The sequence below is a fragment of the Protopterus annectens genome, chromosome 9.part0, assembly GCF_019279795.1.
Source record: "Protopterus annectens isolate FY-2018-M chromosome 9.part0, PAN1.0, whole genome shotgun sequence".
In the NCBI taxonomy this organism is placed as follows: domain Eukaryota; kingdom Metazoa; phylum Chordata; order Ceratodontiformes; family Protopteridae; genus Protopterus; species Protopterus annectens.
Window position 1 is genome coordinate 1,509,230,829 of NC_056743.1, and position 26,516 is coordinate 1,509,257,344.

At 39.2% G+C, this 26,516-nt stretch overlaps 1 protein-coding gene across 1 annotated transcript in view; it reads left to right on the forward strand.

The window, feature by feature from the left end:
- The window catches only part of NIBAN3 (niban apoptosis regulator 3), an 828,390-nt gene that overhangs the window by 244,858 nt on the left and 557,016 nt on the right, over nt 1-26,516 (forward strand). Inside the window, exon 2 of the mRNA XM_044084452.1 lies at nt 9,639-9,772. Within this exon, the coding sequence (XP_043940387.1) occupies nt 9,639-9,772 (134 nt within the window). The remainder of the gene's footprint in view (nt 1-9,638; nt 9,773-26,516) is intronic.

Consider the following 26,516-nt stretch of genomic DNA (forward strand, 5'->3'; position numbering starts at 1 on the left):
AATATGGGTATATAATTATCTAGTACCTTGCTTATCTGATTAGCTTTTAGGAAGCAAACACCCCTATAGCCCTCCAAAAGGAGTCAGATAATTACCTACATACCATGCCTTTATTATATATTTCCATCAACTGTGGTACTAAAATATCTTTAATCATCCTGATATACTCCATGGGAAAACCCTTTTTTTCAGCATACCTATGACCTCATAAATCTCATCTACAGAGATTCTCTGCTCTATAATTGCCCTTTCCTCTTCTGCCAATACCTGCCCTGCCCAATCAAAATAAGAATCTCCTTTAAAACCACTATCTCCTTCCTCTCTTCTTCAGTAAAAAATTCCCAAAAGATTTTTTTGTATGTCTACCATCACAGACACTGTTATCCCTTCTTTATTATTGACCAAGGGAAAAGCAAAATCCTTCTGCCTCTCCTTAATCTTCATTGCCAGCCATATCTCCGTCTTTTCCCCTACTCCACCAAAAATCTTAAATGCTGATAATTCCCTTTTCTACCACAGTAACTTTCCAATTCAGATATGTGAGCTTGAAACCTCTGCATGTCTTATAACCTATTGACATATTCCTTTCCACTGCCATCAGCTTCAAATGCCCTTTGTATGACCCCATCCTACCTTCTAGCTATGTCTCCCACTTCATTCCTATGCCAGTATCCCTCCAACCCATACAGTGCCCACTGAAAGCAGATTTTAAAGCATCTCACCAACACAGTGGTTCAATATCTCCATGAATTACCTTAGAGGTTCACTCAATGATCCTTTTTTCTCAGTAACCACCCTTCCTCGTGATTTTTACACTCTGCCCAAGAACAAGGTTTCCACCTCCACCTCCTTACTTGCTGATGATTGATTGGAGTAGAAAAATGTAACATCACATGGGCATTATCTGAAATGTACCCCTCCCCATTTAGCAAATGACACCTGCCACAAACCTATACCACTTACTTAGAATCTATCTGACTGTACTACAACCTGACATCTTAAAATCTCAACCCCCCCTAGTTTCAAAGCTTCTTTCTCTCAAGTTTAACCTCTTTTAGTAATATAATATTTGCTTTAAGATACCTAAGTTTGCTCCAGATGCTACCTCTAGATTGGATGTTAGACTCCCCAAAAATTCCAGGTGGTCACTTTAAAAAAAACCTTCCTCCTCCTCTAGCCCTACTAAGGTCTCTGACCCTCCCTCTTCTACTTCCCAGGCTAGGTCACAAGTGACCATTGTTCCCTCCGCCTGGCTGTGCTAACCAAAGAACATCCTGCAGCCATGTTGCTCACTATGCTGACAGCTTTCATACAGAGCTCCAGCTCTTCCAAATACAGAAAATCAATTAAACCCCTTTTTGACCTTCTCTGTTCCATCGTCTTCAATATCTTGCAAACAACAAAATCCCTAACCCCATCTTCAATTGCAAACAATCATGTGTAATCTAAATTAATATATATATATATATATATATATATATATATATATATATATATATATATACCAATGAATCTAAATTAAATACCATGAGCCATAGCATGAACTAATTACATTTCAAAAAAAAAAGTAATCAACCTGAAATGTAAATAAACTTCAAGAAAACATTTCTATATCACCCCCCCCCCCCCCACACACACACACACACACACAGCAATAAGAACCATTAGGAATGTATTTAATTCCCAGGAAGACAGTCTTAAAATTCAGTAGTCCAGTAGACAAAAGGAGTTTTGTCAAAAACGGTTACGCTTACTGTATCATATCAAAGTATTTATTTTGAAAGTCACCCTTTAATTGAAGAGGACTCTTTATTAATAGGTATTTTAGTATCTTTTTTCTTTAAACGACTCACCCCTCATATCATGATAGTCCACAGAACCTGGCAAACTCTTGAGTACTGTGCCAAGTCCAATCAGTATCCAGACTGACAGCCATTTCTTCATTTTCTTCCACCAAATCAGAAATCTATCTTGTCATGTGCCCTGTATATTTTAGTCCTAAATCCTCATTTTTATCCCGCCTTGCTAGCTGCTGCAAGACCAACTGGTAAGAGGTCTGATTCCACTGCTCTGTGTCCCAAACTTCTGGAGGGTCCTCTCTGCCCTGCTTAGAAAAGGTATGCATTTTGCCATCATCACTTTCCAGTGCCTGTTCTATTCCCCTCCATCTGTTTGTTGACCAGTCTGTTGACAACGAGTGTGACACATCCTTTTTTGTATGTTTTGTGCAATATCTATTTATTTATTTATTTATTTTTGCTGACCATGGTAGAGCATTGATCTCCACAGATATTTTTCAGACTCAACCCAGAAGCGTTGTTGAGTGAAGTGAGTTTTTCAAAGTCATACAATTAGGAAAGGAGGCTGAAGGAATCAAATCCTGGACCACTGGACCTCAACTGCCAAATTTTATATATATATATATATATATATATATATATATATATGTATATATATATATATAGGTTCCATCATTATGGTTGAATGTGTGTTTGGTTAACAGCTGTTTAGTCAGCCATTTATGATTGACTAAACTGCTGGTCAACAAAAGTGTATGAAATCAAACAATACCTGGGGTTAGGGAATATGTCCTTACCTCATGGTTGGGCAGTCTTGGAGTTAATATATATAATTAGCAAGGGGTGTAGTGATGCAGCTCCCCCATATGGGGGCTTCCTGTAAAAAAACAATGCTTTTCTTAGTTTTTCAGAACTTGAATTTTTGCATGTACCAAGGCTGTTTATTAGTGCATCTGTAGTTGTATGTTGACATGGGCACTTTTGGCATTGTTTTGCAGATGTTTAGTGCATTGACATTGGGTGTATTTGATGTATAGTAATACACCCATGTGTGTGTGTGTGTGTGTGTGTGTGTGTGTGTGTGTGTGTGTGTGTGTGTGTGTGTGTGTGTGTGTGTGTGTGTGTGTGTGTGTGTATTTAGTCAACATCTGCTTAATCAACACAATTTGGTCAACTAAACGGTTGGCAGGCTTGGAAGTAGGGGAATATACCCTTTTAACTGAGGACTGTGCAATCTCAGAGTTAGAATATATAATTAGCAGGGGGTGTGGGGGGCAATTAATTCTATAGCTCCGTAATGGATAAAAAGCAGGTCTTGTTTAATATAAAAACACAAACACAGTAAGCGCTTTCACCGTAGCTTCATCAGACTGTTAAAATTCAAATGCTTTTTATCCATTACGGAGCTATAGCGTTATTGGAAGTTTGGAATGTAACAGTTTGAGTATTTATGACTGCCTTGGTTGTCTCCCAGTACGTTTATTTGGATTATATTTGTTCTTCTTCTGCACATTGGGAGATATTCGTACTGCTGAGCAACGCTTTATTTGTGGTTGGATTCATATATATATATATATATATATATATATATATATATATATATATATATATATATATATATGGGTTCTGTTCAGAATTTCAAAGCTCAAAACTTTGAATTTCATATGATCGAAGATCATATGTTCGAAGTTTCAAAACTTCAAAATCCTGAACGGAGATCGGCATACAGGGCGGACCAGGAGATTTCCCTTGTCCTTGCTGTAGTACGATCTTGTTGTTGGTATATTTAGGTTGCGGGGGGGAGCAAGGGGGGCTTGCCCCTGTGCATACACATGTTTTAGTGTGTTGGATGGTGTTTTGGGGGGGTTCACAATTTTGAGATTCCAATATCTCTAGATTCTGAACTCGATATTCTGAAAATCGGGAATTTGGGATTTCGAAATTTCTTAGTGAATCCATATATAAATATATATATATATATATATATATATATATATATATATATATATATATATATATATATATATATATATATATATATATAAATATACTGTATGTATATAATTCACTGATATTTGATTGCAGATTCATTTCATTTTACTAACAGAAATCAGGTGATACAAATGATCAAAACTACATGTGATGAAAAGTAATTTCATTGAAAACATTCTACACAACATATATTCCATAAAAAGTTTATTTGCAAGGGGGCTTGTACCTCCTAATCTGTCCATCTCACATATTTTAACTCCATGGTCATACACCCATGGAGAAAAATATTACACATAGTGAATCAGTGCTGACACACTGAATGAATGCAGATTTGAGTTAACATATGATGGTGCCCTTTGCAAACCCACACAAAATGTTCTAAATTACTTTGCTTGCAACTCCCAAAATCAGAAATTACACCAAAAATGCCACCTATAGTTTTTGATTAAATGACTTTTCAATCAAATGTACTTTCAGTGAAATGTAGTTTTGATCAATTGTATCACCTAATTTCCCTGTCAGTAAAATGAAACTGCAGTCAAATGCTATGTAATCACACACATATACTCACACACATTACTCCTGCCTCCACACGTACTTCGTCAGGGTGAGTTGAGGGTGGCAGAGATAACTTTTTATGGTAAGGGTATATTTTTAACCTGACCATGTTCATCCCCAGATATGCATGCACAGTGCCTCTATTAGAAGCGAATGTCACACCCATCACTAAGCACTCAGTGTACTGCCTGATTGAATCATAAAGCAGTTTGCCTTGCTCCCTCCTGATTCCCACTAGGATGCAGACAAGTGGCAGTGCTGCCTATCTCTTTCCCCTGAGGAAAGTGAACAGGTTTGCTCATTCACTCCATCCCCTAAAACATTCAGAAAGACACAGTGCATAAAATACCAAGAGGACTGATATGGGGTAGAGGAAAATAGGGTTACCACCTGTCCCTCTTTGGGAAGTTGTCCCGCAAAAAAAACTACAAAATGGCAAATGTCCTGACATTTTAGGACAAAAAAAATATTCCCCAAGTTTTCTTTAATAGCTGCATACAACAGTTATTTTGTATCTGAAATACCTAAATGTTATATGAAACAGCAAAAGCAATTCAAATTCTATAAGAATGAGCTTTTATTTGTGCAAAAAAGTGAAGTTCTGTACTTTGCCCTGGATATGTGCATGTTTTGCCCTTCAAAAATTCACATTTCTAGAAAAAATGTCCCACTTTGGGTATCTGAAAAGGTGGCAACCCTAGAGGAAAAGAACCATGGTTTAAAATGTGTTAGAAAACAGGTGTAAATGGAACTGTTCACCATGAAAATACAGAGATGTTTGGCTTCTTCAATACAGTAGCTTAATGAAGCAGTGCTATCAGAATCTAACAGATGATTAAAAGAACAAAAGACAAGAAAATGCTTCTTGATAGATTTATAGACGTATCAATAGTTAGTTTTAGAATGGCTGAATGTGATGTCCAGAAAAAAGTGTTGCTTGCCTATACTTTTTATTATATAGCAACAAATGTATCAAAAGCAAAGTACATAGGCAGAAAGCCATGCAGGTGTGAAGGTATGGGCAATGTCAGAGTTGCTGTATTGTTTCTTATATATCCTAGAGAGATTTAAGCCTGCACTTTGATTTGGGACTTTTTCCTCCAGTTTTAAATTATTTAATGTTTAGAAAATTATCATAATGACTGCTGTATGTATACATTAAAAAATACAACAGTGGCTTAATTCTAACAACTGCGCACCCTTGGTGTGAAAATAATGACATAAAACACACCAATTACATTATGTAAGAGTTTTCTACATATGTGTGTGTGTGTGTGTGTGTGTGTGTGTGTGTGTGTGTGTGTGTGTGTGTGTGTGTGTGTGTGTGTGGTCCTGTATTTGAATAAGCACACGTGTATTATTTCATAGAGGAAAACAATGCAATTTCAGTTGTTCACATGTACTATAGAAAATACATGGAACAGAATACAAAGGAAGCAGGTGTCTGCTATTAATAGCACACTGGTAATGGAAGAGTGATACCAGAGTGCAGCTTTATTGCACATGTGACTGACCATCTGATCACTTTGTAAGTATTCATAACTACCAGTTGTTTATGATTTATGTTGCTGTCAGTGATACTATTTTCTAAAAAAAAAAATCATTATTATTTTAATGAATATTAGCTACTCTTCCCCTAATGTTAGTCAAATACTTTTATGGGTCTAAAATTTCGAGCACCTCAGCTTCCCCTACTGGTACCTCATCTTTCCACCTCAGATAGCTGGTATGGAAGTTACTATCATTTTATTTATTTATTTATTCATTCATTAATTCATTTATTCATTCATTTTATCTGGGTAAGTAAACTGGACATCATGGATTTTTTCAGATGTGACCTGGACATATGGACACTTTAGAATAACCAATCAACCAACATACTGTTTTGAAAAAAATTAGAGTGCTCAGAGAAAACTTACAATGACACAGGGGAGGACATGCACACTCCAAACAGAAAGAGACAGAAAGCCAGTACTATCATTACCCCCAGAACCAAACTCCGCAGCACTGCACATGTATTCTTCTCTCAGGCAACTACTCTTTGGCAAGCTCTCCTCATCGACCTAAAGGAAATCAGCACTTACTCCAAATTCAGAATACAACTCAGAAACACTTCTTCAGCCAAGAACTTATGTACAACTAGCAACAGGCATAAGTCAAAAAACAATCCTATACAGCTTGCCAGTTTATCCTGGAACAAATACCAGTGCAGTAATGCTAACCACTGTGTCACTAGGCAAGAGATGTTATAAGCAGTCCTGTCTACTGCTGAACACAATTTCTGATCTGCACATCTTAAACAGGTGAAGATTTTATGAGTGGTGTTTATTTTTCCTAAATATGCACTGACTGTTAAACAGTGAGCAGACTACAGCAGCTACTCAGTGAGTATTTCCTCGCCCATTTCTGCTTCACATATTGCACTTCCATTCAGTATATGCACATACTACCCATGTGCGGATTGTACAAATGTAACAAATATCACTTAATGTTTCAGAGTAGAATTCTTATATAATTTATAAAGGCACTGTGCAATACAACGGTCCAAGCTCCAAAACAACAGGAAAAATAACTAGACATGTTTTAGAAGTGCCATGTTATAGAAAGACCTTGGCCAGGCTAGTAACATCAGACAGATTACTTAATTCCAGCTGTGACGAGTCCTCAGATCTGCTGTATTATAAACCTTGAGGACAAAGCGAAAGTCCAGGTACACACAGCAGACAAAAGGATTAAGAAATTGTAACAAGATTAATACAGCTACATGATAATGCCTGAGGTATTAACAGTAATCAGGGTCACTGTGATATCCCTCCTCTGGGCCAGTGATCAAGGAGCCTCACTACTCACCACTGACACTGTTGGGAAATGCTCACAGTAGTTTCAGATGCAGCTCTTTGCACCAAGTACAATTTCCCTTAAGTGCACACAGGGAATGCACACTCCAGTCCTGGGGCTGGGCTTTCTCTCCAGGCCCCAAATAAGACTCCCCACTGACACAGCTATACAGTTCAGTCAAAGCCGGTTTTTACAAGCCAAATCCTCCCTCTCCATGAAATCAGTGTTCTCAGTGTCCCTGTTCAAAGTAGTTGACACTCACACCCTCTTTGAGATTTGATTTTCACACACACACACACACACACACACACACACACACACACACACTTGGGAAAGGTTGTCACAGCTTACCTGCTTTGCCACCTTCACCCAGACTATAAGGTACATACACTGCCACCAGAACACCCAAAGCCAGCTACTCTAAGACTATTACCAGGGTGCTCAATTACTCTCAGTAAAATTAATACTTATACAAGTGGTAATGTCTGACCAAGTAGTAAGAATTTCAGGAATGTGGAGCCACAGTGCCACTAAATGAATGCAATTACTCTTAAAGGTTAAATATTTTCTAAAAGACCAGTCACAATGAAAGGTATAGATATATTTAATAATAATAAGCAATAAAATAGAAAACATGAAAATACTGAATATCTATTTATAATAAACACCAGAGTTTCAATTCACAGGAAATATATAAAAAAAAAAACAACACAGATGGAAAGACTCAGACTTGCAAAGAAAAACAATATTTAGCTAATCTCATATTTTCTAACTGACTGAAGAATTACTGTTCCCTAGTTACTTAATAACGCAATGCAAGATGAAGTTAGATGAGTGTCTCTTGTTAGTTCTAATAACAAAGTACATCTATCAAATCTCCCACTAGTATTCAAATACAATTTCGGTGCTGGCTACAAAATGACATCGCATCTGGTCACTTGACTCTGTGGTTCCCACACAACCCCTCATTAGCAACTGAGCCAGGAACTGGCACAGAGGTATCACAATACACAAATAGAACTTTGCTAATGCTTAATACAGCATCTGGAAGCTATAAAATAATTCCAATACTTCCACCCTTCCTTCAGAAAGGCTTTTTACAGACATTGCATCTCTGGCTACATTCAGACTTGTGAGGTAAAATCTTTATGGCCTAAACCAAGTCATTTAATTTCAGGCTATTTTTCTTAAGGTTAGCTGGGCTGAGCTTAACCCCTTCCCTTCCAGTTTCTTCTGTTAAATTATGTACATTTAATCAGTTACAACAATACGGTCTGACATACATGTATTTTTATTTTCTGTCTAGCAGAACCCACTGTTGATACATTTTTAACACAAACAGCTCTACAAATACATTTTGACACAGGCATCTATACAACTCAATTTGATATTCAAATGACATATAATTCTTTACAAAACTCCAGATAGCCATGCTGGAATATGTTATACATGCACAGCTGACACTACCTTACATCATCACAGTCACTCTAACATGTTTTGAAACTGTAAACAGTGAGATGTCACAGCAAAGTCAATATGTAAGCATCCCATTCTGTATCAGGCCAGAATCCTACAACTATTGTCAGTCACCATGAAAAAGGAGCATACAGTGTGCTATAAATACAGCAGCTACTACTGCTTCTCTACTCATCTTAGCTACTGAATAAGCTCATAATAAAACAGATTATGCATTCCAATTTCTGCTTGTGGGTCTTCCAGACTGATTAAGTCATATGCTCTAATGTATTTCAGCATTATACTATACATTAACTCAGTTGCTATATCTGTTCCAAAGATTGTTTCTAGTGTTTCTTTTTGTTTTTAGCTAAAAGGGATACCAGCATTACTGCTGCCACTGTTTTATTCCAGTTATAACTATAGTGCTCACTATAATGACTACTGTAAACACAGTATTTGTTTGTTGGTCTTTGGTGCAACTTTGAGGCCACTATCGTGGCTATATTTCTGGCTTGGCTTCTTCCATTAAAATGACTACTTTTAGTAATGCCCTTTGACCTGGACCTCTGAACTATTACAGTAACTCCAGTGTGATGCCTTTGCAATACTATATAAAGCACCAGCTTATCTACTTCAGCATCTTCTACAGGTAGGCCACTGGAGGCTTGTTGTGTAGCATTATACCCCTTACCATCAAGAATGTTGTGTTAACCTTGGCTACAATGACAGCAATGGCTACCGCTATTCCACTTTGATTCAAATTCATACTACAATGGCTGTGCTAACCACAAAAACTATACTACAAATTAGTTTGAACAGATTCTACCACTATTTCAGCCCTAGCCAAACAAAATAAAGTTTCAAGTTATTTAGCTTCTTTTCTCCAAACTATGTATACTTTAAATTGGTGGATATTATGCAGTGCATCATGAGCTATTGTTTTAAACTCCATAACAGCCAGACTTCAGTTATAGTCTTTCTTTGTTTTCACAGGACGGACAGAAGCAGTTGTGAAAAATTTTATTCCTTACTACCATCGTCAGTATGGAGCTGCCTTTCTGAGACACCTGTGGAAAGAAATGGAACAACAAGAGAAACATAGCCATCAGCTCATGACAAGGCACAAGGTAGGTCCATGTAGTACATGTACAATTTTATAATCTTTATTATTGTAATACAAGGTGACTACAAGGAAAGACAACAGCAACACATTAACTAATTGTGACTATTGCATTTTGCAAAACATTGAGAAGCTGATGGGTAAAGTAAGATTATCATCCACAACAATGTATTATGTAAGCTTTTAAACTAAACAGCTTTCTTTTTAGGACACTAGGTGGTCTGCACTAGTACAGTACTATGTACAAATATATGTTAAACTGGAAATTAAAATATTTCAGTCTTTCTTCTTTACATCCCAGATATTTCTTGCTTGAGAAAGCATATTTAATAATAATTCATGATTAGTGATACTACAGCCAGTTTGCTAACTTGGTTCTAAACAAGTTTATTAGATTGGTAATGGCAGAGAAACTAGACCCTAGACTGGTGTCTGGAAAAATTTCTTCATTCACTGTATAAAAAACAACTTATTATACTCCCATTTTGTGGAGATGCTGAATTACTACACTAGTCAGTCATGGATGATTAAATAGAGAGCTGACTCCTACCTTACATAGGTTCATAGGTTCATAGGTTCATACTAGGTTATCTGCCCTGAGGCAATTATAAGCCTAGCCCGATTCTGTATGGCTTACGCCACCCCTTGATTTGAGTATACTGTGCCCTTTTTAAGGTTTAGTTTACTGTGCCTCTGTCTAATAGTGACACGGGAGTAATCCCTGGGATAAACCTACGATCCCCCATCCACTTATCGAGATTCTTCTTGACGAGATTCAGTGAGGTGCTCTGCCTCACATGAACTGGAATTCTATTCCAGAGCGAAGGGAGCCTCTGGGTTATGAACCCGTCCCTCCAGCAAATTTTATTTATTTCTGTGCTGAGGTTCAAGTCCCTCGAGCGTGTGGCTCTAAGGGATTTAGATTTACTGAGGTGGGGCATGTCCATTAATTCTGGATTTGACATAGCTTTGTATGTCAGGCATAGATTGCCTCGAAGTAGGCGGTATGCAACTGAGTAGAGCTGGAACTTTTTTAACCGAGCAGCATATGGCATCTGTTTGAGACCCTTGATCCTCTTGGTGAGATACTTTTGGGGTCTTTCTAATTGCTGCAGGTGTCGGGTAAGGTACATCCCAAAAGGGGCATTGTATTCTATGATGGGCCTGATGAGGGATGAATAAAGGGGCACGATTACCTCTCTTGATCTAGATGTGAAACCCTTTGTGATGAAGTGGGCTATGTAGAAGGTCTTTCTAACCACTTTGGCAATGTGGTTTTCAAAGGAGAGATTGCTATCAACTTGGGTCCCCAGGTCCCTAATAACTTTCTCTGTACTTAATGGGTTTCCGCCTATGTGGTAATTTGTGGGCACATTGTTTTTGCCAAAGGGTATGACTATACATTTTTGGCATTTAGCTTTAAACCATGGCGCTGGCACCAGTTATCTGTCTCTGTGAGACCTTTTTGAAGGATGTTTGTGTCAGCTGGAGAGTTGATTATGGTGCCCAGTTTGCAGTTGTCTGCAAACTTGGTGAGCCATAGTCCTTCCACATTTGTCTGTACCTCAGAAAAGTATATACCGAACAAGAGTGGTCCCAGGACAGAACCCTGTGGGATGCCACTTGTGACCGGTTTCGAGTCTGACATGGCTCCAGCAACTCTCACTCTGTGGGTTCTGTCTTTGAGCCAGTTTGCGACCCATCTTGTGACATAGGGGTTTATATTTAAGCTGGATAGCTTATCTATGATGCCCAAGTGGGGTATTGTGTCAAATGCCTTTGCAATGTCCAGATAGGCTGTGTGGACTACCTTCCCTTCATCTATGGCTTTGGTGACTGTTTCAAAGACGTCAACCAGGTTCAAAAGGCTGGATCTGCCCTTGACAAAGCCGAACTGGGTAGGATCTAGTGTCTGTAGGTCCCCAATGTCTTTGTTTATGAGCTCCATGATGATCCTCTCCATAGCCTTGCAGACTAAGCTAGTCAGCCTTATGGGGCAATAGTTTCCAGGGTCCGTAGAGGCTCAACCTTTGTGGAGTGGGACCACTGTTGCTGTATGCCATTCTGTGGGCACATATCCTGTAGTAAGGCTGAGATTGTATAGCTGTTTTATTTGAGGGATTAGTTCCTCTTGGAGTTCATGTAGGACGCAACCTGGGACGCCATCTGTCCCATGGAAGCAGTGTTTTTTGCTTTGGAGAGGGCAGCCTTCACCTGAGCATCAGAGATGTTTGGGAGGCAGCCCTCTGCTGTCATAGATACTTGCTCTTTTGGGGGGGGGGGTGGAGAAGTTTGCACTGAACCTGTCTGCCAGGATATTGGTGATATCTGTGGGTTCAGTGTATTTTTTGTCATTTAGAATCAACTCAGAACAAGTCTGGGAGTTGCATCCCAGGTTTCTAACATAACTGAAAAAAGCCTTATGATTGTCTTTGGTGTCCTGTGCAATTTTTCTCTCGAAGCTGGCCTTGGAGGATTTTATGAGGGATTGTAATTTTTTGCTAGTACTGATCAGAGATGCCTTCCCTATTAGGGAGTTTGCTCTATCATGTAGTAGCTTCCTCCTTCTGTTGTACAGTTTATTTATGGCAGGGGTCCACCAGACTGGATGCCTGCCTTTGGATGATTGGGTCTTGGTTTTGTTTGGGATAGCATGATCCATGCATTCCTGGAGATGTCCGTAGAATGTGTTTATATAGGATTCTGCAGTTTGGGCCATAGTTTCCACTGGGCCTGGGGCCTTGATGGATTCCACTTCGGTTTTGAGAAGTGAGAAGTTCGCTTTTGAGAAGTTTTTCACTGTGGTTTTCTGGGCTGGGGTGGGGTCGGGATGTGGACATCCAGTGAAATTAATTTATGGTCTGATCTTACCAATGAGGGATATACTTCTGGTGTGGAGCATAGAGTCCCCATGTTGGTAATGATCAGGTCTAGTATGTTGTCCCCTCTTGTGGGAGTGGTGACTAGTTGTTCCATAGCATTTGAGTTTATAATTTCCAGGAACCTTTGGGCTAAGGTGCTGGGGCTTGAGTAGTGCTCCCAGTCAATGTTTGGGTAGTTGAAGTCACCCAATATAATGGTGTTCGGAGAGATCTTCATGTTCTCCAATGTTTTCAGGAAAGCCAGTGGGATTCCTGACTTTGAGAGGGTGGTCTGTAGGATGCTATAAACTGAAAAGCAGTCTTGCCCACTGTTAGTTGCACATGGATGGTCTCCGATACTTCATGCAATGCCACTAACCTGGAGGTGTGGATATCCTTGATAAATATGGAAACTCCCCCTCCTTTTGTGGTTCGGTCTGGGTTGTGGGGCCGAAAAGCATGATATGAGGTATAGCCTGGTAGTGCTGGGGTGCTCTCTGGAGCCTTGAACCAGGTTTCTGTCACTGCACAGATATCAATGTCCTCCATACTGAGGAGAGCTTTGAGTGTGTGCATCTTGAGGTTAAGACTTCTGGCGTTTAGCAGCATTACCCTTAGTTTCTTGTTCCTTGTGCTGTCTATGGGGGTGGGTTTGACTTTTGAGCCTTGCCTAAAAAAGGCACTATGGGGTGGCAAGAGCCTTTGCCAATATCCAAAAGCCCAGTGGTGACAGGTGCAAGCCATCCCTAGCGAAGCAACGTGGCTTGTCGAGCATGTCATCCCAGGCTGACAGACACTGGATCCCCTTTGAATGACACCAAAATTTTAGCCAACTGTTAAAATCGATCATTTTGTCTTTGTACTGTGGCATCATTCTAGGTGAGGGTAAGATGCTGCTCAAGGTCAGGGTCATACCAGCCTGGGCTACATGATCAGAGAGCTCCTTTATGTCTCTTTTCATGTAGTCCAGGGAGGTACATGCAAAGAGAAGTTATGGAGGTGTATAATGATCACATATATGCAAAAGAAATGAATCAGTGCAAAATCTCCATCCAAGTACAATGCATAATGTGTTACTTTACAGCTGTAGCAAAGAAGACCGCACCTGCAATTTCCAATCACATTGGTTCCCTAGTGATTGCAGAGGTCTGTGTGGTTAGGATTTGGCTAGTACTTGATTCTATCACTGTTCTTTTTTATCTAGTGCCCGTTGTTTCTGCTTTATTTCCAGTAATCTAGTGAGACTCTACTATATCCATTATACCAAATAGGTAAAAATTGCAAGAAAGACTCAGTAAAGCCAGAGTTTTCACTGTGTAATACCTTAAACCTCCTATAGTGAAGGCCCATGGGATATATGCAAATTGCACCCCTTAAGGCTATACCAATATTTCAACTACATGGCTTATAAATGCCCATAACATTTTACTTTTTACATCTTTATGGGTACATTCAGACCAGTAAAGGATCATTTGCATTTATCAAGCATTTTATTTGATATCTTTGAATATTAAACTCTGGACATGACTTATTTCCTCTTTACAAGTAAAATGAGACTGAATTTCCTTCATTGATGTCTTTTGCTTATGTCAGCCTTTCATTATGATGTATTTCAGTAACTGCAAGGTTAATTCAGTGTCAATATATTTTTTGAGTTCTTTTACTTCTGTCATTTGTAACTGAAGTATTACTGAACACAATCTCTATTTTTTCTTCTAACAGCTCTTCTATAGAAATGAATGTTATTATTAAAGGCACACCACAGAGCATACCTATATTAGGCCATTAATTAAATAACATTCATATAAAAAAATACAGGTTTCATTCAAGAACAGTAGTATGTAAAATTATTAGTGCTGTTGAACAGTGATGTGGTTCTTCCAAGACCACCGGTATGAAAATAACACTGACCCCCATTTAAGCAGCTAATGTCCTTTCATAAATTAAGAAACACATGATAGTAACCAAAGGCCAACAGCAAATATTCATGTTGTTCTCCTTTTTTGTGATGCAAAAGTGCTAAATGATGAGGAAGGATGTAGGTGGGATATTTTATGACCTCACAGAAGCATTTGCCAGATTTGTCTTAAGAAGGAAAGCTGATGGCGGGATGTAATTCTGGAAGTTATCAAAAGAAAGAAAGAGTGCAAAATTAAATATTGTTAGAAAAGATGAATCAGTCAAAGAGGGACTATTAGTTGGCTAACAAGGAGGCAAAGAGAGCAGTTGCAATGGTAAAGCAAAAGAAAGTATGAGAGGAGCTCTGCAAGCTTATGGAAAGGGACTCGGCAGATGGCATAAAGATGGTCTTTTAGATTACAAGGTAACAACAAAACAATAAAGATGATAGTTGGCAGATGCCATTTATAAGGGATACTAGCAACAATCTGTTCACTTGTCTAATGGACATCAAGTGCAGATGGAAAGAGCAGTTCAAGAAACTTCGGAATGAAGAAAATCCTACAGAAGCTGTACTTCTACATGCATGACTTGTACTAAAAGAGGAAGGAGAATCCACCCTTGGAAGAAGTAAAAAGTGCACCAAGGAAGATGAAGTCAGGGAGAGTGACAGGCTCAGATGAAGTCAGTGCAGATATGATTAAGATACTAGGGTTTAGGAGAGAAATGGCTCCTGAAGGTAGTCATCACAATATGGAGAAATAGGTATAGCTCTGATGAAAGAAGAATAAGAATTCTAGTGCCAGTGTGCAAAAAAACAATGTATTTATGTATTTATTTATTTTATTTATTTGCATTTGCTTACTGAGAAACCAACTGAGCAGGGCCCTTTATCAGCCGAGGCCTTGGTAGAAAAGCTCCATTATACGAACATCATGGACATCATCTGCATTTTTACATCATTTACAGTCAGTTTCATTCACGAGCAACAGTACCATTATTTAGATATCCATGGCAATGGTTACACAGGAGGATATTCACAGCTGTGGACAGTACAGAGGTATCAAACTTCTTATCAGTCTACATAAAAGTGCTGAAGAGGATGATAGATAAATGAATATGCAGATTAGTAGAACAAACGATAGGAGATAAGTGCTTCAGATTCGGGTCTATCTTCAGTCATCGAATGAGAAATCCATCAAACCTCTGTTCATCATTCTTAAAATATCAAACATTCACTTCATCAAATGGTTAATCATTGAATATTTTACCCAGGGAATGGAGTTGGTTGGCCATCATTAGGAAATTTGCCCTTTTCCCCACTGTAATGTGATGTTGAACTTGGTATATATAAATAGGGGGGTGTAGGGCACATAGCTGCCCATCTGGGTGGGTTTGATATACTGCGGTGTGTGCTTTGATATGCATGTTGGCCCACTGCCTCTTTTCCCTGCATAAATATTCAATGATTGAACATTCACTGAAGTGAATGTTTGATGTTTTAAGTTCGATGAACAGAGGTTTGATGGATTTCTCATTCGATGACTGAGCATAGACCCCTTCAGGTTCAGATCAGGATACAGTGCAACTGCTTCAGATTGAGATCAGGATGCAGTACAACTGATACAATGTTTGCAGTTAAACAGGTATGGAGAAGAAACTGCAGATGAAGAAACAGCATAATCCAGGCATTCCTATACTAGGAACAAGCATATGACAAGGCCCCAAGAAAACTTATTCATGCAGCCATGTGATGGTTTAAAGTTCCAGAGATATTGGTAAATTAGTGAGAGCTATGTACAATGGACCCAATGCCAAAAGTACAAATAGTGTTTGGACTCACAGATGGGTTCCCAATAGGAGTGGGTTTGCATGAGAATTCAGCTCTGAGCCCACTGCTGTTCATACTTGTGGTAAAAGTTGCTCTGTGTTTACGGTGTAATACTATAAGCAGACTCTAAGAAGGAATTTTCAGCAAAGGACAGGGAAATGGAATGCAAAACTGAAGGTACATGGGATGAAACTGTGGACAGATAAGATGTTATAATAGCTATAAAAGGGGAAATCAGAATAAGCCAAAAACTGAGATAGAAGGGAAAGCAGCAGAACAGGTTAACATCTTCAGGTATATGGAAGGTGTGGATGAGGGAAAGGAAGTCTGAATGAGGAGGTGAGCACTAAAATCAGAGGGGCTGCAGTCAACTGGCACAAGGTGTTGGAAAATATGTGACAGAGGAATGTATAGAATTTGAAAACTGAGGCATACAAAAGAGTGGTGTGACCCGAGCTTTATTGTATAGCGCAGAAACATGGGAAGTGAAATGAAAGCAGCTGAGGAAGCTTGAAGTAATAGAAATTAATTGCCTAAGACTGGTAGTAGGACAACACATTATGAGGCAGATGAAGAAATGAGGGCATTAGAGCAGAAGACAAAGTAGCCTCAATTACAGAGAAGATCAAGGAGAACAGATTATGGTGGTTTGGTTACATGTGCGGGAACGTCAAAGACAATTTGGTAAAGCAGATTTGGGAGAATCAGGAAGAAGGCAATAGGAGACATGAACATCCAGCCAAGAGAAGTATACACCGTGTGAGAGAGAAGACCTGACATAGGTGGGAATGACTGCTGAAGAAGGTAGGACACTGGGTCTGAATGCAGAAAAGTGGAAACAGTTGATGCGACACCATGAACCTATATAAAATGGGAAAAGAGGGGTTGATGAAGATGATGACTAAAGCTTTTGACAGCTAGATATAAGTAGTGGAGCATTTTTTGACTTCACAAAAGCTTTGGACAGCTAAATATAAGCAGAATGTTTTTTTACTTCACAAAAGCTTTAGACAGTCTTTCTTAAGAGAGTGTCACTCCACACACCAAACTTTGCTTCTCTAGTTACCTCAGAAAACACCTACAAATGCCCAGCAAGATATAACAGTAATGGTTTCTGTTTATCTATATGCATACTCATTTCTCAGCAACTGTCATGCAACATCAAAGGGATTATATGAAGGAAACCTATCATAAAGTCAAAACATGTAAAATATGCGAGTTTATGATTCAGAAACACAGACCCACAGTCATTACCCTAATAGAGCTTGTCAAGCCAGAAACCACATATAATCTCCAGCATATCTGTTACTGAGAGTGTAAGCTGACACACCATACATGATTAGTACTGAAAACATACCATGTCTGTGCACTCAATAAAATGTGAAACGCAGAGTATTCCAATTCATCCTGCCGTACAATGCTGCATAATAATGTGCAAGTGTAAAAAAAATAATGCTGATAATCAGAAGTCTCTGCCATTATTTGCATGCCATTATGAATGCAGCTAGATTTTTGCTACAGATGGTAGGTGTGTATGTGCAAGTATTTGAGGGTTAAGTTTAGATTAAGGGCTACACTAGGGATACATGTAGTGTGATGTGTGTGTGTGTGTGTGTGTGTGTGTGTGTGTGTGTGTGTGTGTGTGTGTGTGTGTGTGTGTGTGTGTATGTGCATGTGTTTTATTCTGTGCATTGTATGTCTGAGATGTCTTGTGTAGTGGTAATGTTATGAGAAACGTTTTTTATCAGGTAAAGTGTTGGGTTCAGGTGAGTGGCAGGGACAGAGTTAGGGTTAGCAGGTATTAGTAAGGTGGAGCAGGGCAGCAAAGTTATTGTCTGAAGTTAGGTGGCAAGTATAGCACACCACCCTAGAATGCATTAACAGGTTGTGTGGATATGTAACCAAGACAAGGAAATGCACAGGAGCTGTTGCATTCACATGCCATGCATGCCAGCATGAAAACACACCCCTACTTTTGTTCACACAGTTTTCAGACAAGATCCTTATTTAGTTTGGTCAAGTTTTCACTTTTTTAATTCCCTCTTAAGATTAGCTTCCTGGATTCATCTTCCTTATATTAACTTAAGGAAAAGTAAGTTTAATGAAAATACTACTTTTGTACAGATTTGTTGAAATGTCCAGTCGTCGTTATCATCAGCATCAATACCCCCCTCTCCTTTTCTTCCAGTTTTCTACTTGGGGTCAGGATGTTGCATCGACTGTTGTCAATTCTCTTAGTTCAATACCAGACTCCTATTTTCTTTAACAATCATGCCTAACTGTAGCAGGTCTCCTCTCACACAGTCTATCCATCTCTTTGCTGGATGCCCTTGTTTCCTCCTGCATTCCTATTTGTTCCAAATCTTCTTCAACAGATTGCCTTCTGCTTTCCTGCACATGTACTTGAATGACTGTTATCTGTTATTTTTGACCTTCTCTGCAATCGCAGCTACTAGGGCTTTTCCTCTGATATCATTTCTTCATCTGTCCTACAGTGTGTATCCTACCACACATCTCAGGCATTTCATCTTCATCACCTCTAGCTTCCTCAACTGCTCTGCATTCACTGCCCAGGTTTCTGTACCATACAGTAGTACTGGTCACACTACTCTTTTATACACCTTACTTTTCAGCTTCTTTGGCATTCTTCTGTCACACATTACACTTGACACACTGTGCCAGCTGGCTGCAGCCCTTCTGATTCTACTTTTAGCCTCCTCATTCAGACTTCTCTTCTCCACCCTTCCCAGATACTTGAAGCTGTTAACCTGTTCCACCATTTCCCTTCTATCTCAACTTTCAGCTTCTTTTGAAAGACAGTTGTAATGGCAGCAAATGGGGGAAATCAGAAAAATCTGAGAACTGAGATAAAAGGGAAGACAGTGGAAGAGGTTAACAACTTCAAGTATCTGTGAAGGGTGGTTGAGAAGAAGGAAAGTCTGAATAAGAAGGTCAAAGCCAGAATCAGGGGGCTGCAGCCAATGGGCACAGAGTGTCAGGTGTATGTAAATTTATTTATTTATTTTTATTTTACATTTGTTAACCGGGAAGGTCCGACTGGATACAGGTCCATTTTCAGTGGAGGCCCAGGGAGAAAAGCTCCAAATGTACAAAAACAAGTGTAAATACAGTGAAATTATTACAGTGAGTTATCACAAAACTGAGATTTTATTTAACAATATGTACACACAGGTACATATTTTTCTCACATACACACAGCAAAGGTTGGAAGCAAGTATCTGAGAAAGAAATAGTTAAAGATATAGTTAAAGTATATGACAGGAGAATGCCAAAGGAGCTGAAAAGGAAGGTATAACACAGTGTTGTGACCAGTACTATTGTATGGTACAGAGATCCGGGCAGTAAAGGCAGAGCAGTCGAGGAAGCTAGAAGTGATGGAGATGCATCCAGAAAAAAAGGAAGTTATTGCGATTATTACCTCTCTGTACTCCTTCCTCATTAGACCAATAACTGAGTACAACTCCCCTGTTTGGCATGTACCTCTCTAAACACCTGCACCAGCTGGAAAGGCCACAGAAATACCTCACAAAGAAAATCTATGGCCTCCAACCCCTGCCCTGTGCGGACAGGCTCAAATCACTATCACTCTACTTGGTATTGTATAGATTGCTCAGAGGTGATCTGTGTCTCACCTACAAGGCAATCTCAGACACTGCCCTACTAGAGATGCTTCATATCCATAAGTCTAACTCCTCACACATTACCCTCTCAAAAGGCCTAAATCTAATATGCGACATTAACAAATCCTGCTGGAGAGACAGGGTTGTCTCCCAGAGGCTGCCCTGTCTCTGGAATAGACTTTCCATACACGTTAAACAGAGTACGTTGCTGACCCTCTTCAAGCGCAACCTTGATGAGTGGATGGGAAACCACAAATTTGTCCCAGGGGTTACACCTGTGTCTCTCACTGACAGGAGTGACAGGTACTGACTGAGATTTCTTTTTGGAGATAGACTCTTGGCTAGGCTTGTAAGGGCCCCAGGACCATTGGCATAGTAACCTCCTATGATCCTATGAAGTGCCCGAGATAGGTGATAGGATGCACACTGTGTGACAGATGACGAAATGAGGGCATGAGAGCAGAAGCCAAAGTAACTCCAACTGCAGAAAAGATCAAAGAGAACAGATTATGATGTTTCAGGCATATGCAGAAAAGCAGAAGACAATCTGGTGAAAAAGATTTGGGACAAACAGAAAGAAGGTAAGGGGAAGCGAGGACATCCAGCAAAGAGGTGAATGGATTGTGTGAAAGAAGACCTGCGACAGTCAGGCATGAATGCTGAAGAAGGCAGGAGACTGGCTTTGAATAGAGAGAGATAGCGACAGTTGACATGACACCATGACCCCTTGTAGAAAATGGGAAAAAGGGGGCTGCTGATGATGATTTCAGCTTCTTCCGATTCCACCATTTGCTGCCATGACAGCTGTCTTATCTGTTCTCAGCTTTGTCCAATATGCCTTCAGTTTTCCATTCGTTCCATCATCATTTGTGAAAGTCTTGCTCAGTCTGCTTGAAATGCCAGATAACTGGCATACAGCTGCTTTGTTGTTTTATCCCCTTTGATCTATTTGCTAATGTAGTCTATTACCAGTAAGAACAGCAAATGGCTCAGAAATGAACCCTGATGCACATCCACTCCCAATGATAACCCCTCTGTGAGACTGAACACTGTTTGTACTTGAGTCATTTGGTCCTTGTATGTACCCTGTGCTAATTCTACCAGTGTTTCTGAGACTTTGAACCACCGCAGAACTGTCCAAATCAGCTTTCTTGGGACCTTGTTATATACTTTCTCCAAAACTCTGAATGCCTTTTGGACTCTGTCCTCATCTCTGACTACTACTTCTTTCTTCTTAACTATTTGTTTCACTGCATCCTGATCTGAATCCAAACTGCTTATATCCCATCTTGCCTTCCACTACTATGCATATTTGTCTATCAACCACCCTCTGCAGCCCTTTCATGCAGTGTGGCAGGAGTATGATGCTTCTCTACTTCTCCCAGTTGTGAATATCCCCCTTTGTTCTTGTGCAATGGCACTTGTTTGCTTATTCTCCAGTCATCTGGGATATGCCTTTCTCTCCATACTGCTATGGGTACCTTCAGGAGCCATTTCTCCCCTACGTCACCCAACATTTGGATCATATCTGCTGTGACCTCATCTGAGCCTGCTTCTTTCCCCGACTTCATTTTCCTTAGTGCTGTTCTTAGTTCTTCTATAATGGGCTTTTTTCCTCTTTCGTTGTGGGCTATGCCTGGGACATTACAGCTTCTATAGCGTTTTCTTCATTCAAACGTTGCTGGAAATACTCCTGCCATCTGCCTTTAATGTTCTGTGGACAGGTAAGTAGGTTATTGCAGGGATCCCCTTATAAAGGGTGTTTGATGGCTATCTTCTTTGCCTTTCTATTTTTGCCTTGCATGTTGATAGAGTTTCTTTCTGCCATCTGCTGAGTCACTTTCCTGAAGCTAATAGAGTGCTTCTATACCTTGCTCTTTGCTATTACAACTGCTCTGTTTATCTCTGTTAGCCAATCAGTTTCCTTCTTAGCCTGGTCTGTCTTTTCTGTCTTCCACTTTTTCCTCCACTCCTCTTGTTCCACTTAATTCAGTTTCTCCACTGAAGTTCTTATTGGCTGTTAGTCATTCCAAACTGCACTGGCATGGCTTTGTGCTACACTCTGTGTTAATATATAACAAATGTATGTGCAGATATCCTGTAGAAATCGATCCTTCCACTTCATGATTAGCTACTGCTGATGGGCTTTTAGTTTGGTGGTCCCTCAAATTCAGTCAAATTAATGTTATTTTTTTCTTTTTTTATTGCTGTCTTTGGAAACTTTTGCTGATACTTCAGCCACTCCAACAAAGATGGTGTAGTGTTCAGGAAGTCAGGGTAAGAAATTGTTTCCTTTTATGAGTTTCTTCCTTGGAACAGTTTTCCCTGAGATAGGATTTCTTTGTTTTGGGTGGACATTTATTCTAATGCTCCTTTTCTGACGTTTGTCTGTGACTTTGGCCCATGCTGTCAGTCATGTCGAGTTAACAGATTGTTTGTTTTACTTGGTTTCCCATTTGGTTTATTTCAGAGATCATATTAACCAGATCTAACTAAATTTGTTCCTTGGGACAGAATATTTTTGGGCATTTTATTCCAAAGCTTTATTATTTTGTTCTGGCCATATGATTTTTCCCCTGTGCTCTTGCTGCTCAATATATGAACTTTATATAAACTGCACCATTCAAAATGAACTTCGTTTACGAGAGAGATGTTCTTCTTGCCCTCCACCCTTTTGATGTAACTTGTCCATCACTAGCACTAACTTTGTGCTCTTAATGGCATCACATTGCCTATACACAACAGGTGGAATGTACAGTGGCTTGGGTTTCGTCAACTGGTTTATGAAGGGGGCTATCTCAATTACAGTTATTAGTGGTAACCCTAGAGCAAAAGTGTATTATGTTCAGAATATTTCATCCTTCTGTCAGTTACTTCCTTCATCAGTCAACAGACAGGGCTTTAGGCCATCTTAGACCTCTAAGATATTTTCTTGGCCACTGTTACTCGATGGCAGCTCAGTCTGCAAAAAAAAAATGTTGCTATACTAGATGTGGTGTGTGAGGCTGACCCAACTTTCATCTGGAGAACATAATTAAACAAGCGTAAAGACCCTTATTGTTCTGCAGCTCTACCACCCAGTCAATGGGCTACACACAAGGGATGATATCAGTGGGGAATGGTCTTCTTCTGTACTTCCAGTTTTGAAGCTAATCAAATTAGTAACAAGCCCACTTACTCCTTTGAATACTTGCTCATGTTGGGAGAACATTTTTGATTTCTCCTTATATACCATCCACCATCCATTTCTGCAAGAATTCATGGGATTGTTACTCTCCTTCACATACATTACCTTTAATAATTGATTTTGGGTGACTTTAATGTGAAGGAAGATGATTGGCTTCAGTTTTGCTCTAAAGGTTTCTTTTACAAATTCCTTTAGAGGCTATACACTCAAGGGAGCCCGCAGGATTTTTTGCAGGGGGGTGCAAACCTAAAACCCCATCCACACAGCCCCACCCCCTCTGCCCACATAGCCCCACCCCCTCCACGCACGCAGCCCCAGCCCCCCACCCATGCAGCCATTCCAGTGTCCCATTACTTGGCTATTTCTTCCCATTTGTCATAGACACTATTCAAATCTCTCAGTGTGCATACTGTTTTATGCTTTACTTCTACAATGATTCCAGATATTTGGAATTTATTTACAACTTTTATTTCAAATTTTATAGCACAAACACTGATAGACATTTACTAAACCTAAACAAAGCAATAGTCTTACAATGAAAACAGACTTAACATTAAAACGTTACCTTTGAAACCCACATTCACTGAAACAGCATTGAAACCCACATTCAAAGAAAATGCATCTGGCCAGTGGCAGGTTAAGTTTACCTTTGGGCTGTTTTCACATCATAAGCTCCTTGCACACATTTTTAGAACCATGCAAAAGTTCTTTGATTCACCTTCCTGACTGTATTAATTATACTATATAATAATTGAATTATATCCCTTGTATAATACAGCACCACTTGTTAGAGTGTGTTTTAAATTTATAGTTCTGAACATTTTTCCTTTAAGCAATGAAAAAATCATATGAACCAATAATGACAACCTGCCCAATTCAAAACATTTCAACCATAAAGGGCCACTCAAACTTGTCATACAATCCAATATCAATCAATATGCAGGATCTCTGCAGAAGTAAAAGTCATCTGAATAATTCCACATTAAAGAGATCTGAAACCAATGAAGAGGTTGTTGCTAGAAAACTATATTTCAGTGTTTCATTTACAAATTCAGTGCCTGTTGCCCTTGAAGAATAAATTGCCTGTGCTACATTAAAATAAATGGTAAGTTGGTATATTGCAATAGGGAATGGGTGGCAGGCTGAAAAACAGGTTCATAGTTATTAGGTGTCTCATCCAAAGGAGGACATACTAAGAACTGCAGTACCATACCCCCCTTAAAATATAAATGTACATGCTGTATGAATAGAACCTACAGCCCTTTGCATCAAGATGCAAGTATGCTACCTGCTGTGCTAACGCTGCTTTAAAATTCTGTACCACAATAATGATACCATTTGCTAAACAAAACAGTTGCACATTTTAAGCAGACTTAGCATGAGCAGCAGTAACCTTTGCTTCCCTTGAAGCTCACAATTCCTTGAAAATGCACTTGAAAATAAATTCCACCTGTTAGATCTAACTAGGGCATTTCTCTCTCTCTGACTCTGTCGCACACACACACACACACACACACACACACACACACACACACACACACACACACACACACACACACACACACACACACACACACACACACACACACACACACACACACACACATACACACACACACACACACACACACACACACACAACTTCTTAGTGCAAGAAATACATAAATAGATTTTTTCAAAGTTACAACTGTAAACTCTGTGTGACCATGGTGTTTGTTTTTGACAGAAAGCTACAAAGGAGCTCATGGCTATGTATATAGTTGAATCTCTCTGTACTGAAGTACTCCCTACCATGATGCTGCTTTAATAAATAGCGTGTTTGCATTCAGAAACCTTTACAGTTTTTATACTGAATTTTATAGCTACATGAATTAGAAAATAACCAATTTCTTTTTCAGAGCCCAAGCTAAAAAGCTCACTCCTTACAAGCACTGCTTCCCCTGGAAAACATCTAAATATGCATCATCACAGAGACCTAGTTCAAGACCGATGACAGCACTCCTTTAATGCAGGATTTCAATACCTGCCACAAGTTCAGGCCTATCACCCGAGATGAAAAGGTGATGGTGTCTACATATTCTTAAAAAGCAATTCATCTCCAGACTTGCTAGGTGAAATAATGATGTGGAATTCCTCTGCATCCAACTTAGCATTAACAAAACTCCTTACTGTGACATACCTAACTATAAGTCCCCTCTATGTAGCCCATCAGTCCATATCTCCTACCTAACTAATATGGTGTCCCTATGCATTAAGCCAACACCATTATTCTAGGAGACTTCAATTAACTACTCCTCCATTAACTGGGAAACTTGTATATCCATGAGTATGTATTCCCAGACAGTTCTGGATTTCATCCATACAGGATATCTGGATCAGTTAGTCTGTACCCAAACAAGAGAGAGAAAATCCTGGACTTGGTCCTTAACAATATGGGACAACTTTGGTGTCCACCAACTGCCACTTCCTCCCTGGTTAAACTGGACCACAAACCAGTCACATTCATTAGAAGACTGAAGCCAAAAGCATCTTCCAATACCTCTGTTTTCAGAGATTATGCTAAGGTTAATCTATTAAAACTAAGCGATGGCCTGAATTATGTGGAATCCTTTACTGTCAAATCCTATGCACATGTAAATAGCTGCATAAACACATCTATCCCTCTCTGAAGTAAATAGAAAGCCACATTTAAGAATAATTTCATTTAGTTGAACCCAAATATAAAAAGGCTCTGTAATAAAAGAAAGCATATTGCCTGCAAAAATAAATTTAACTCTCAAGATGCTAAAGACACTCTTGCTAAACTTAATAGGGAGTGTGTTACCCTGATCAAATCAATGAAAGCCAGATATGAGGTAAAAAAATAACCAGCTAGGTGAAGGGTAACCAGAAAGCCTTCTTTAGCTATGTTAGAAACCTCAGAAACAATTTGCAGCACTGCACAGAATAATAGTAAATGATTTTAAATTCCTGGACATAGGCAATTTACTAGCAGACAGATTTAGTTCAAACTTCAAACATGTATGTGTGTGTATATATAGCAGAGTGGCCAGAATTCACTATTTTGTGCTCAGACGTCATAAATTTGCCCATACACCATCCAGCTAGCTACCACTTAAAAATATACTCAAAAATCTGCCCTTAAAACTTCAAAAAGAGACACTTGTTTAACTATTGCCACTTATAAACCATGAAAATGTTATTTTTAGTGGTGCATTTCTATCAGGTATGTATATTTTGCACTCTACACAGTTTAGTCAGGTCTAACCATTCTAAACCTTAGAACTATAAAGTTTCTGAGACAATCAGAAAAAAATTAAATAAAAAATTTT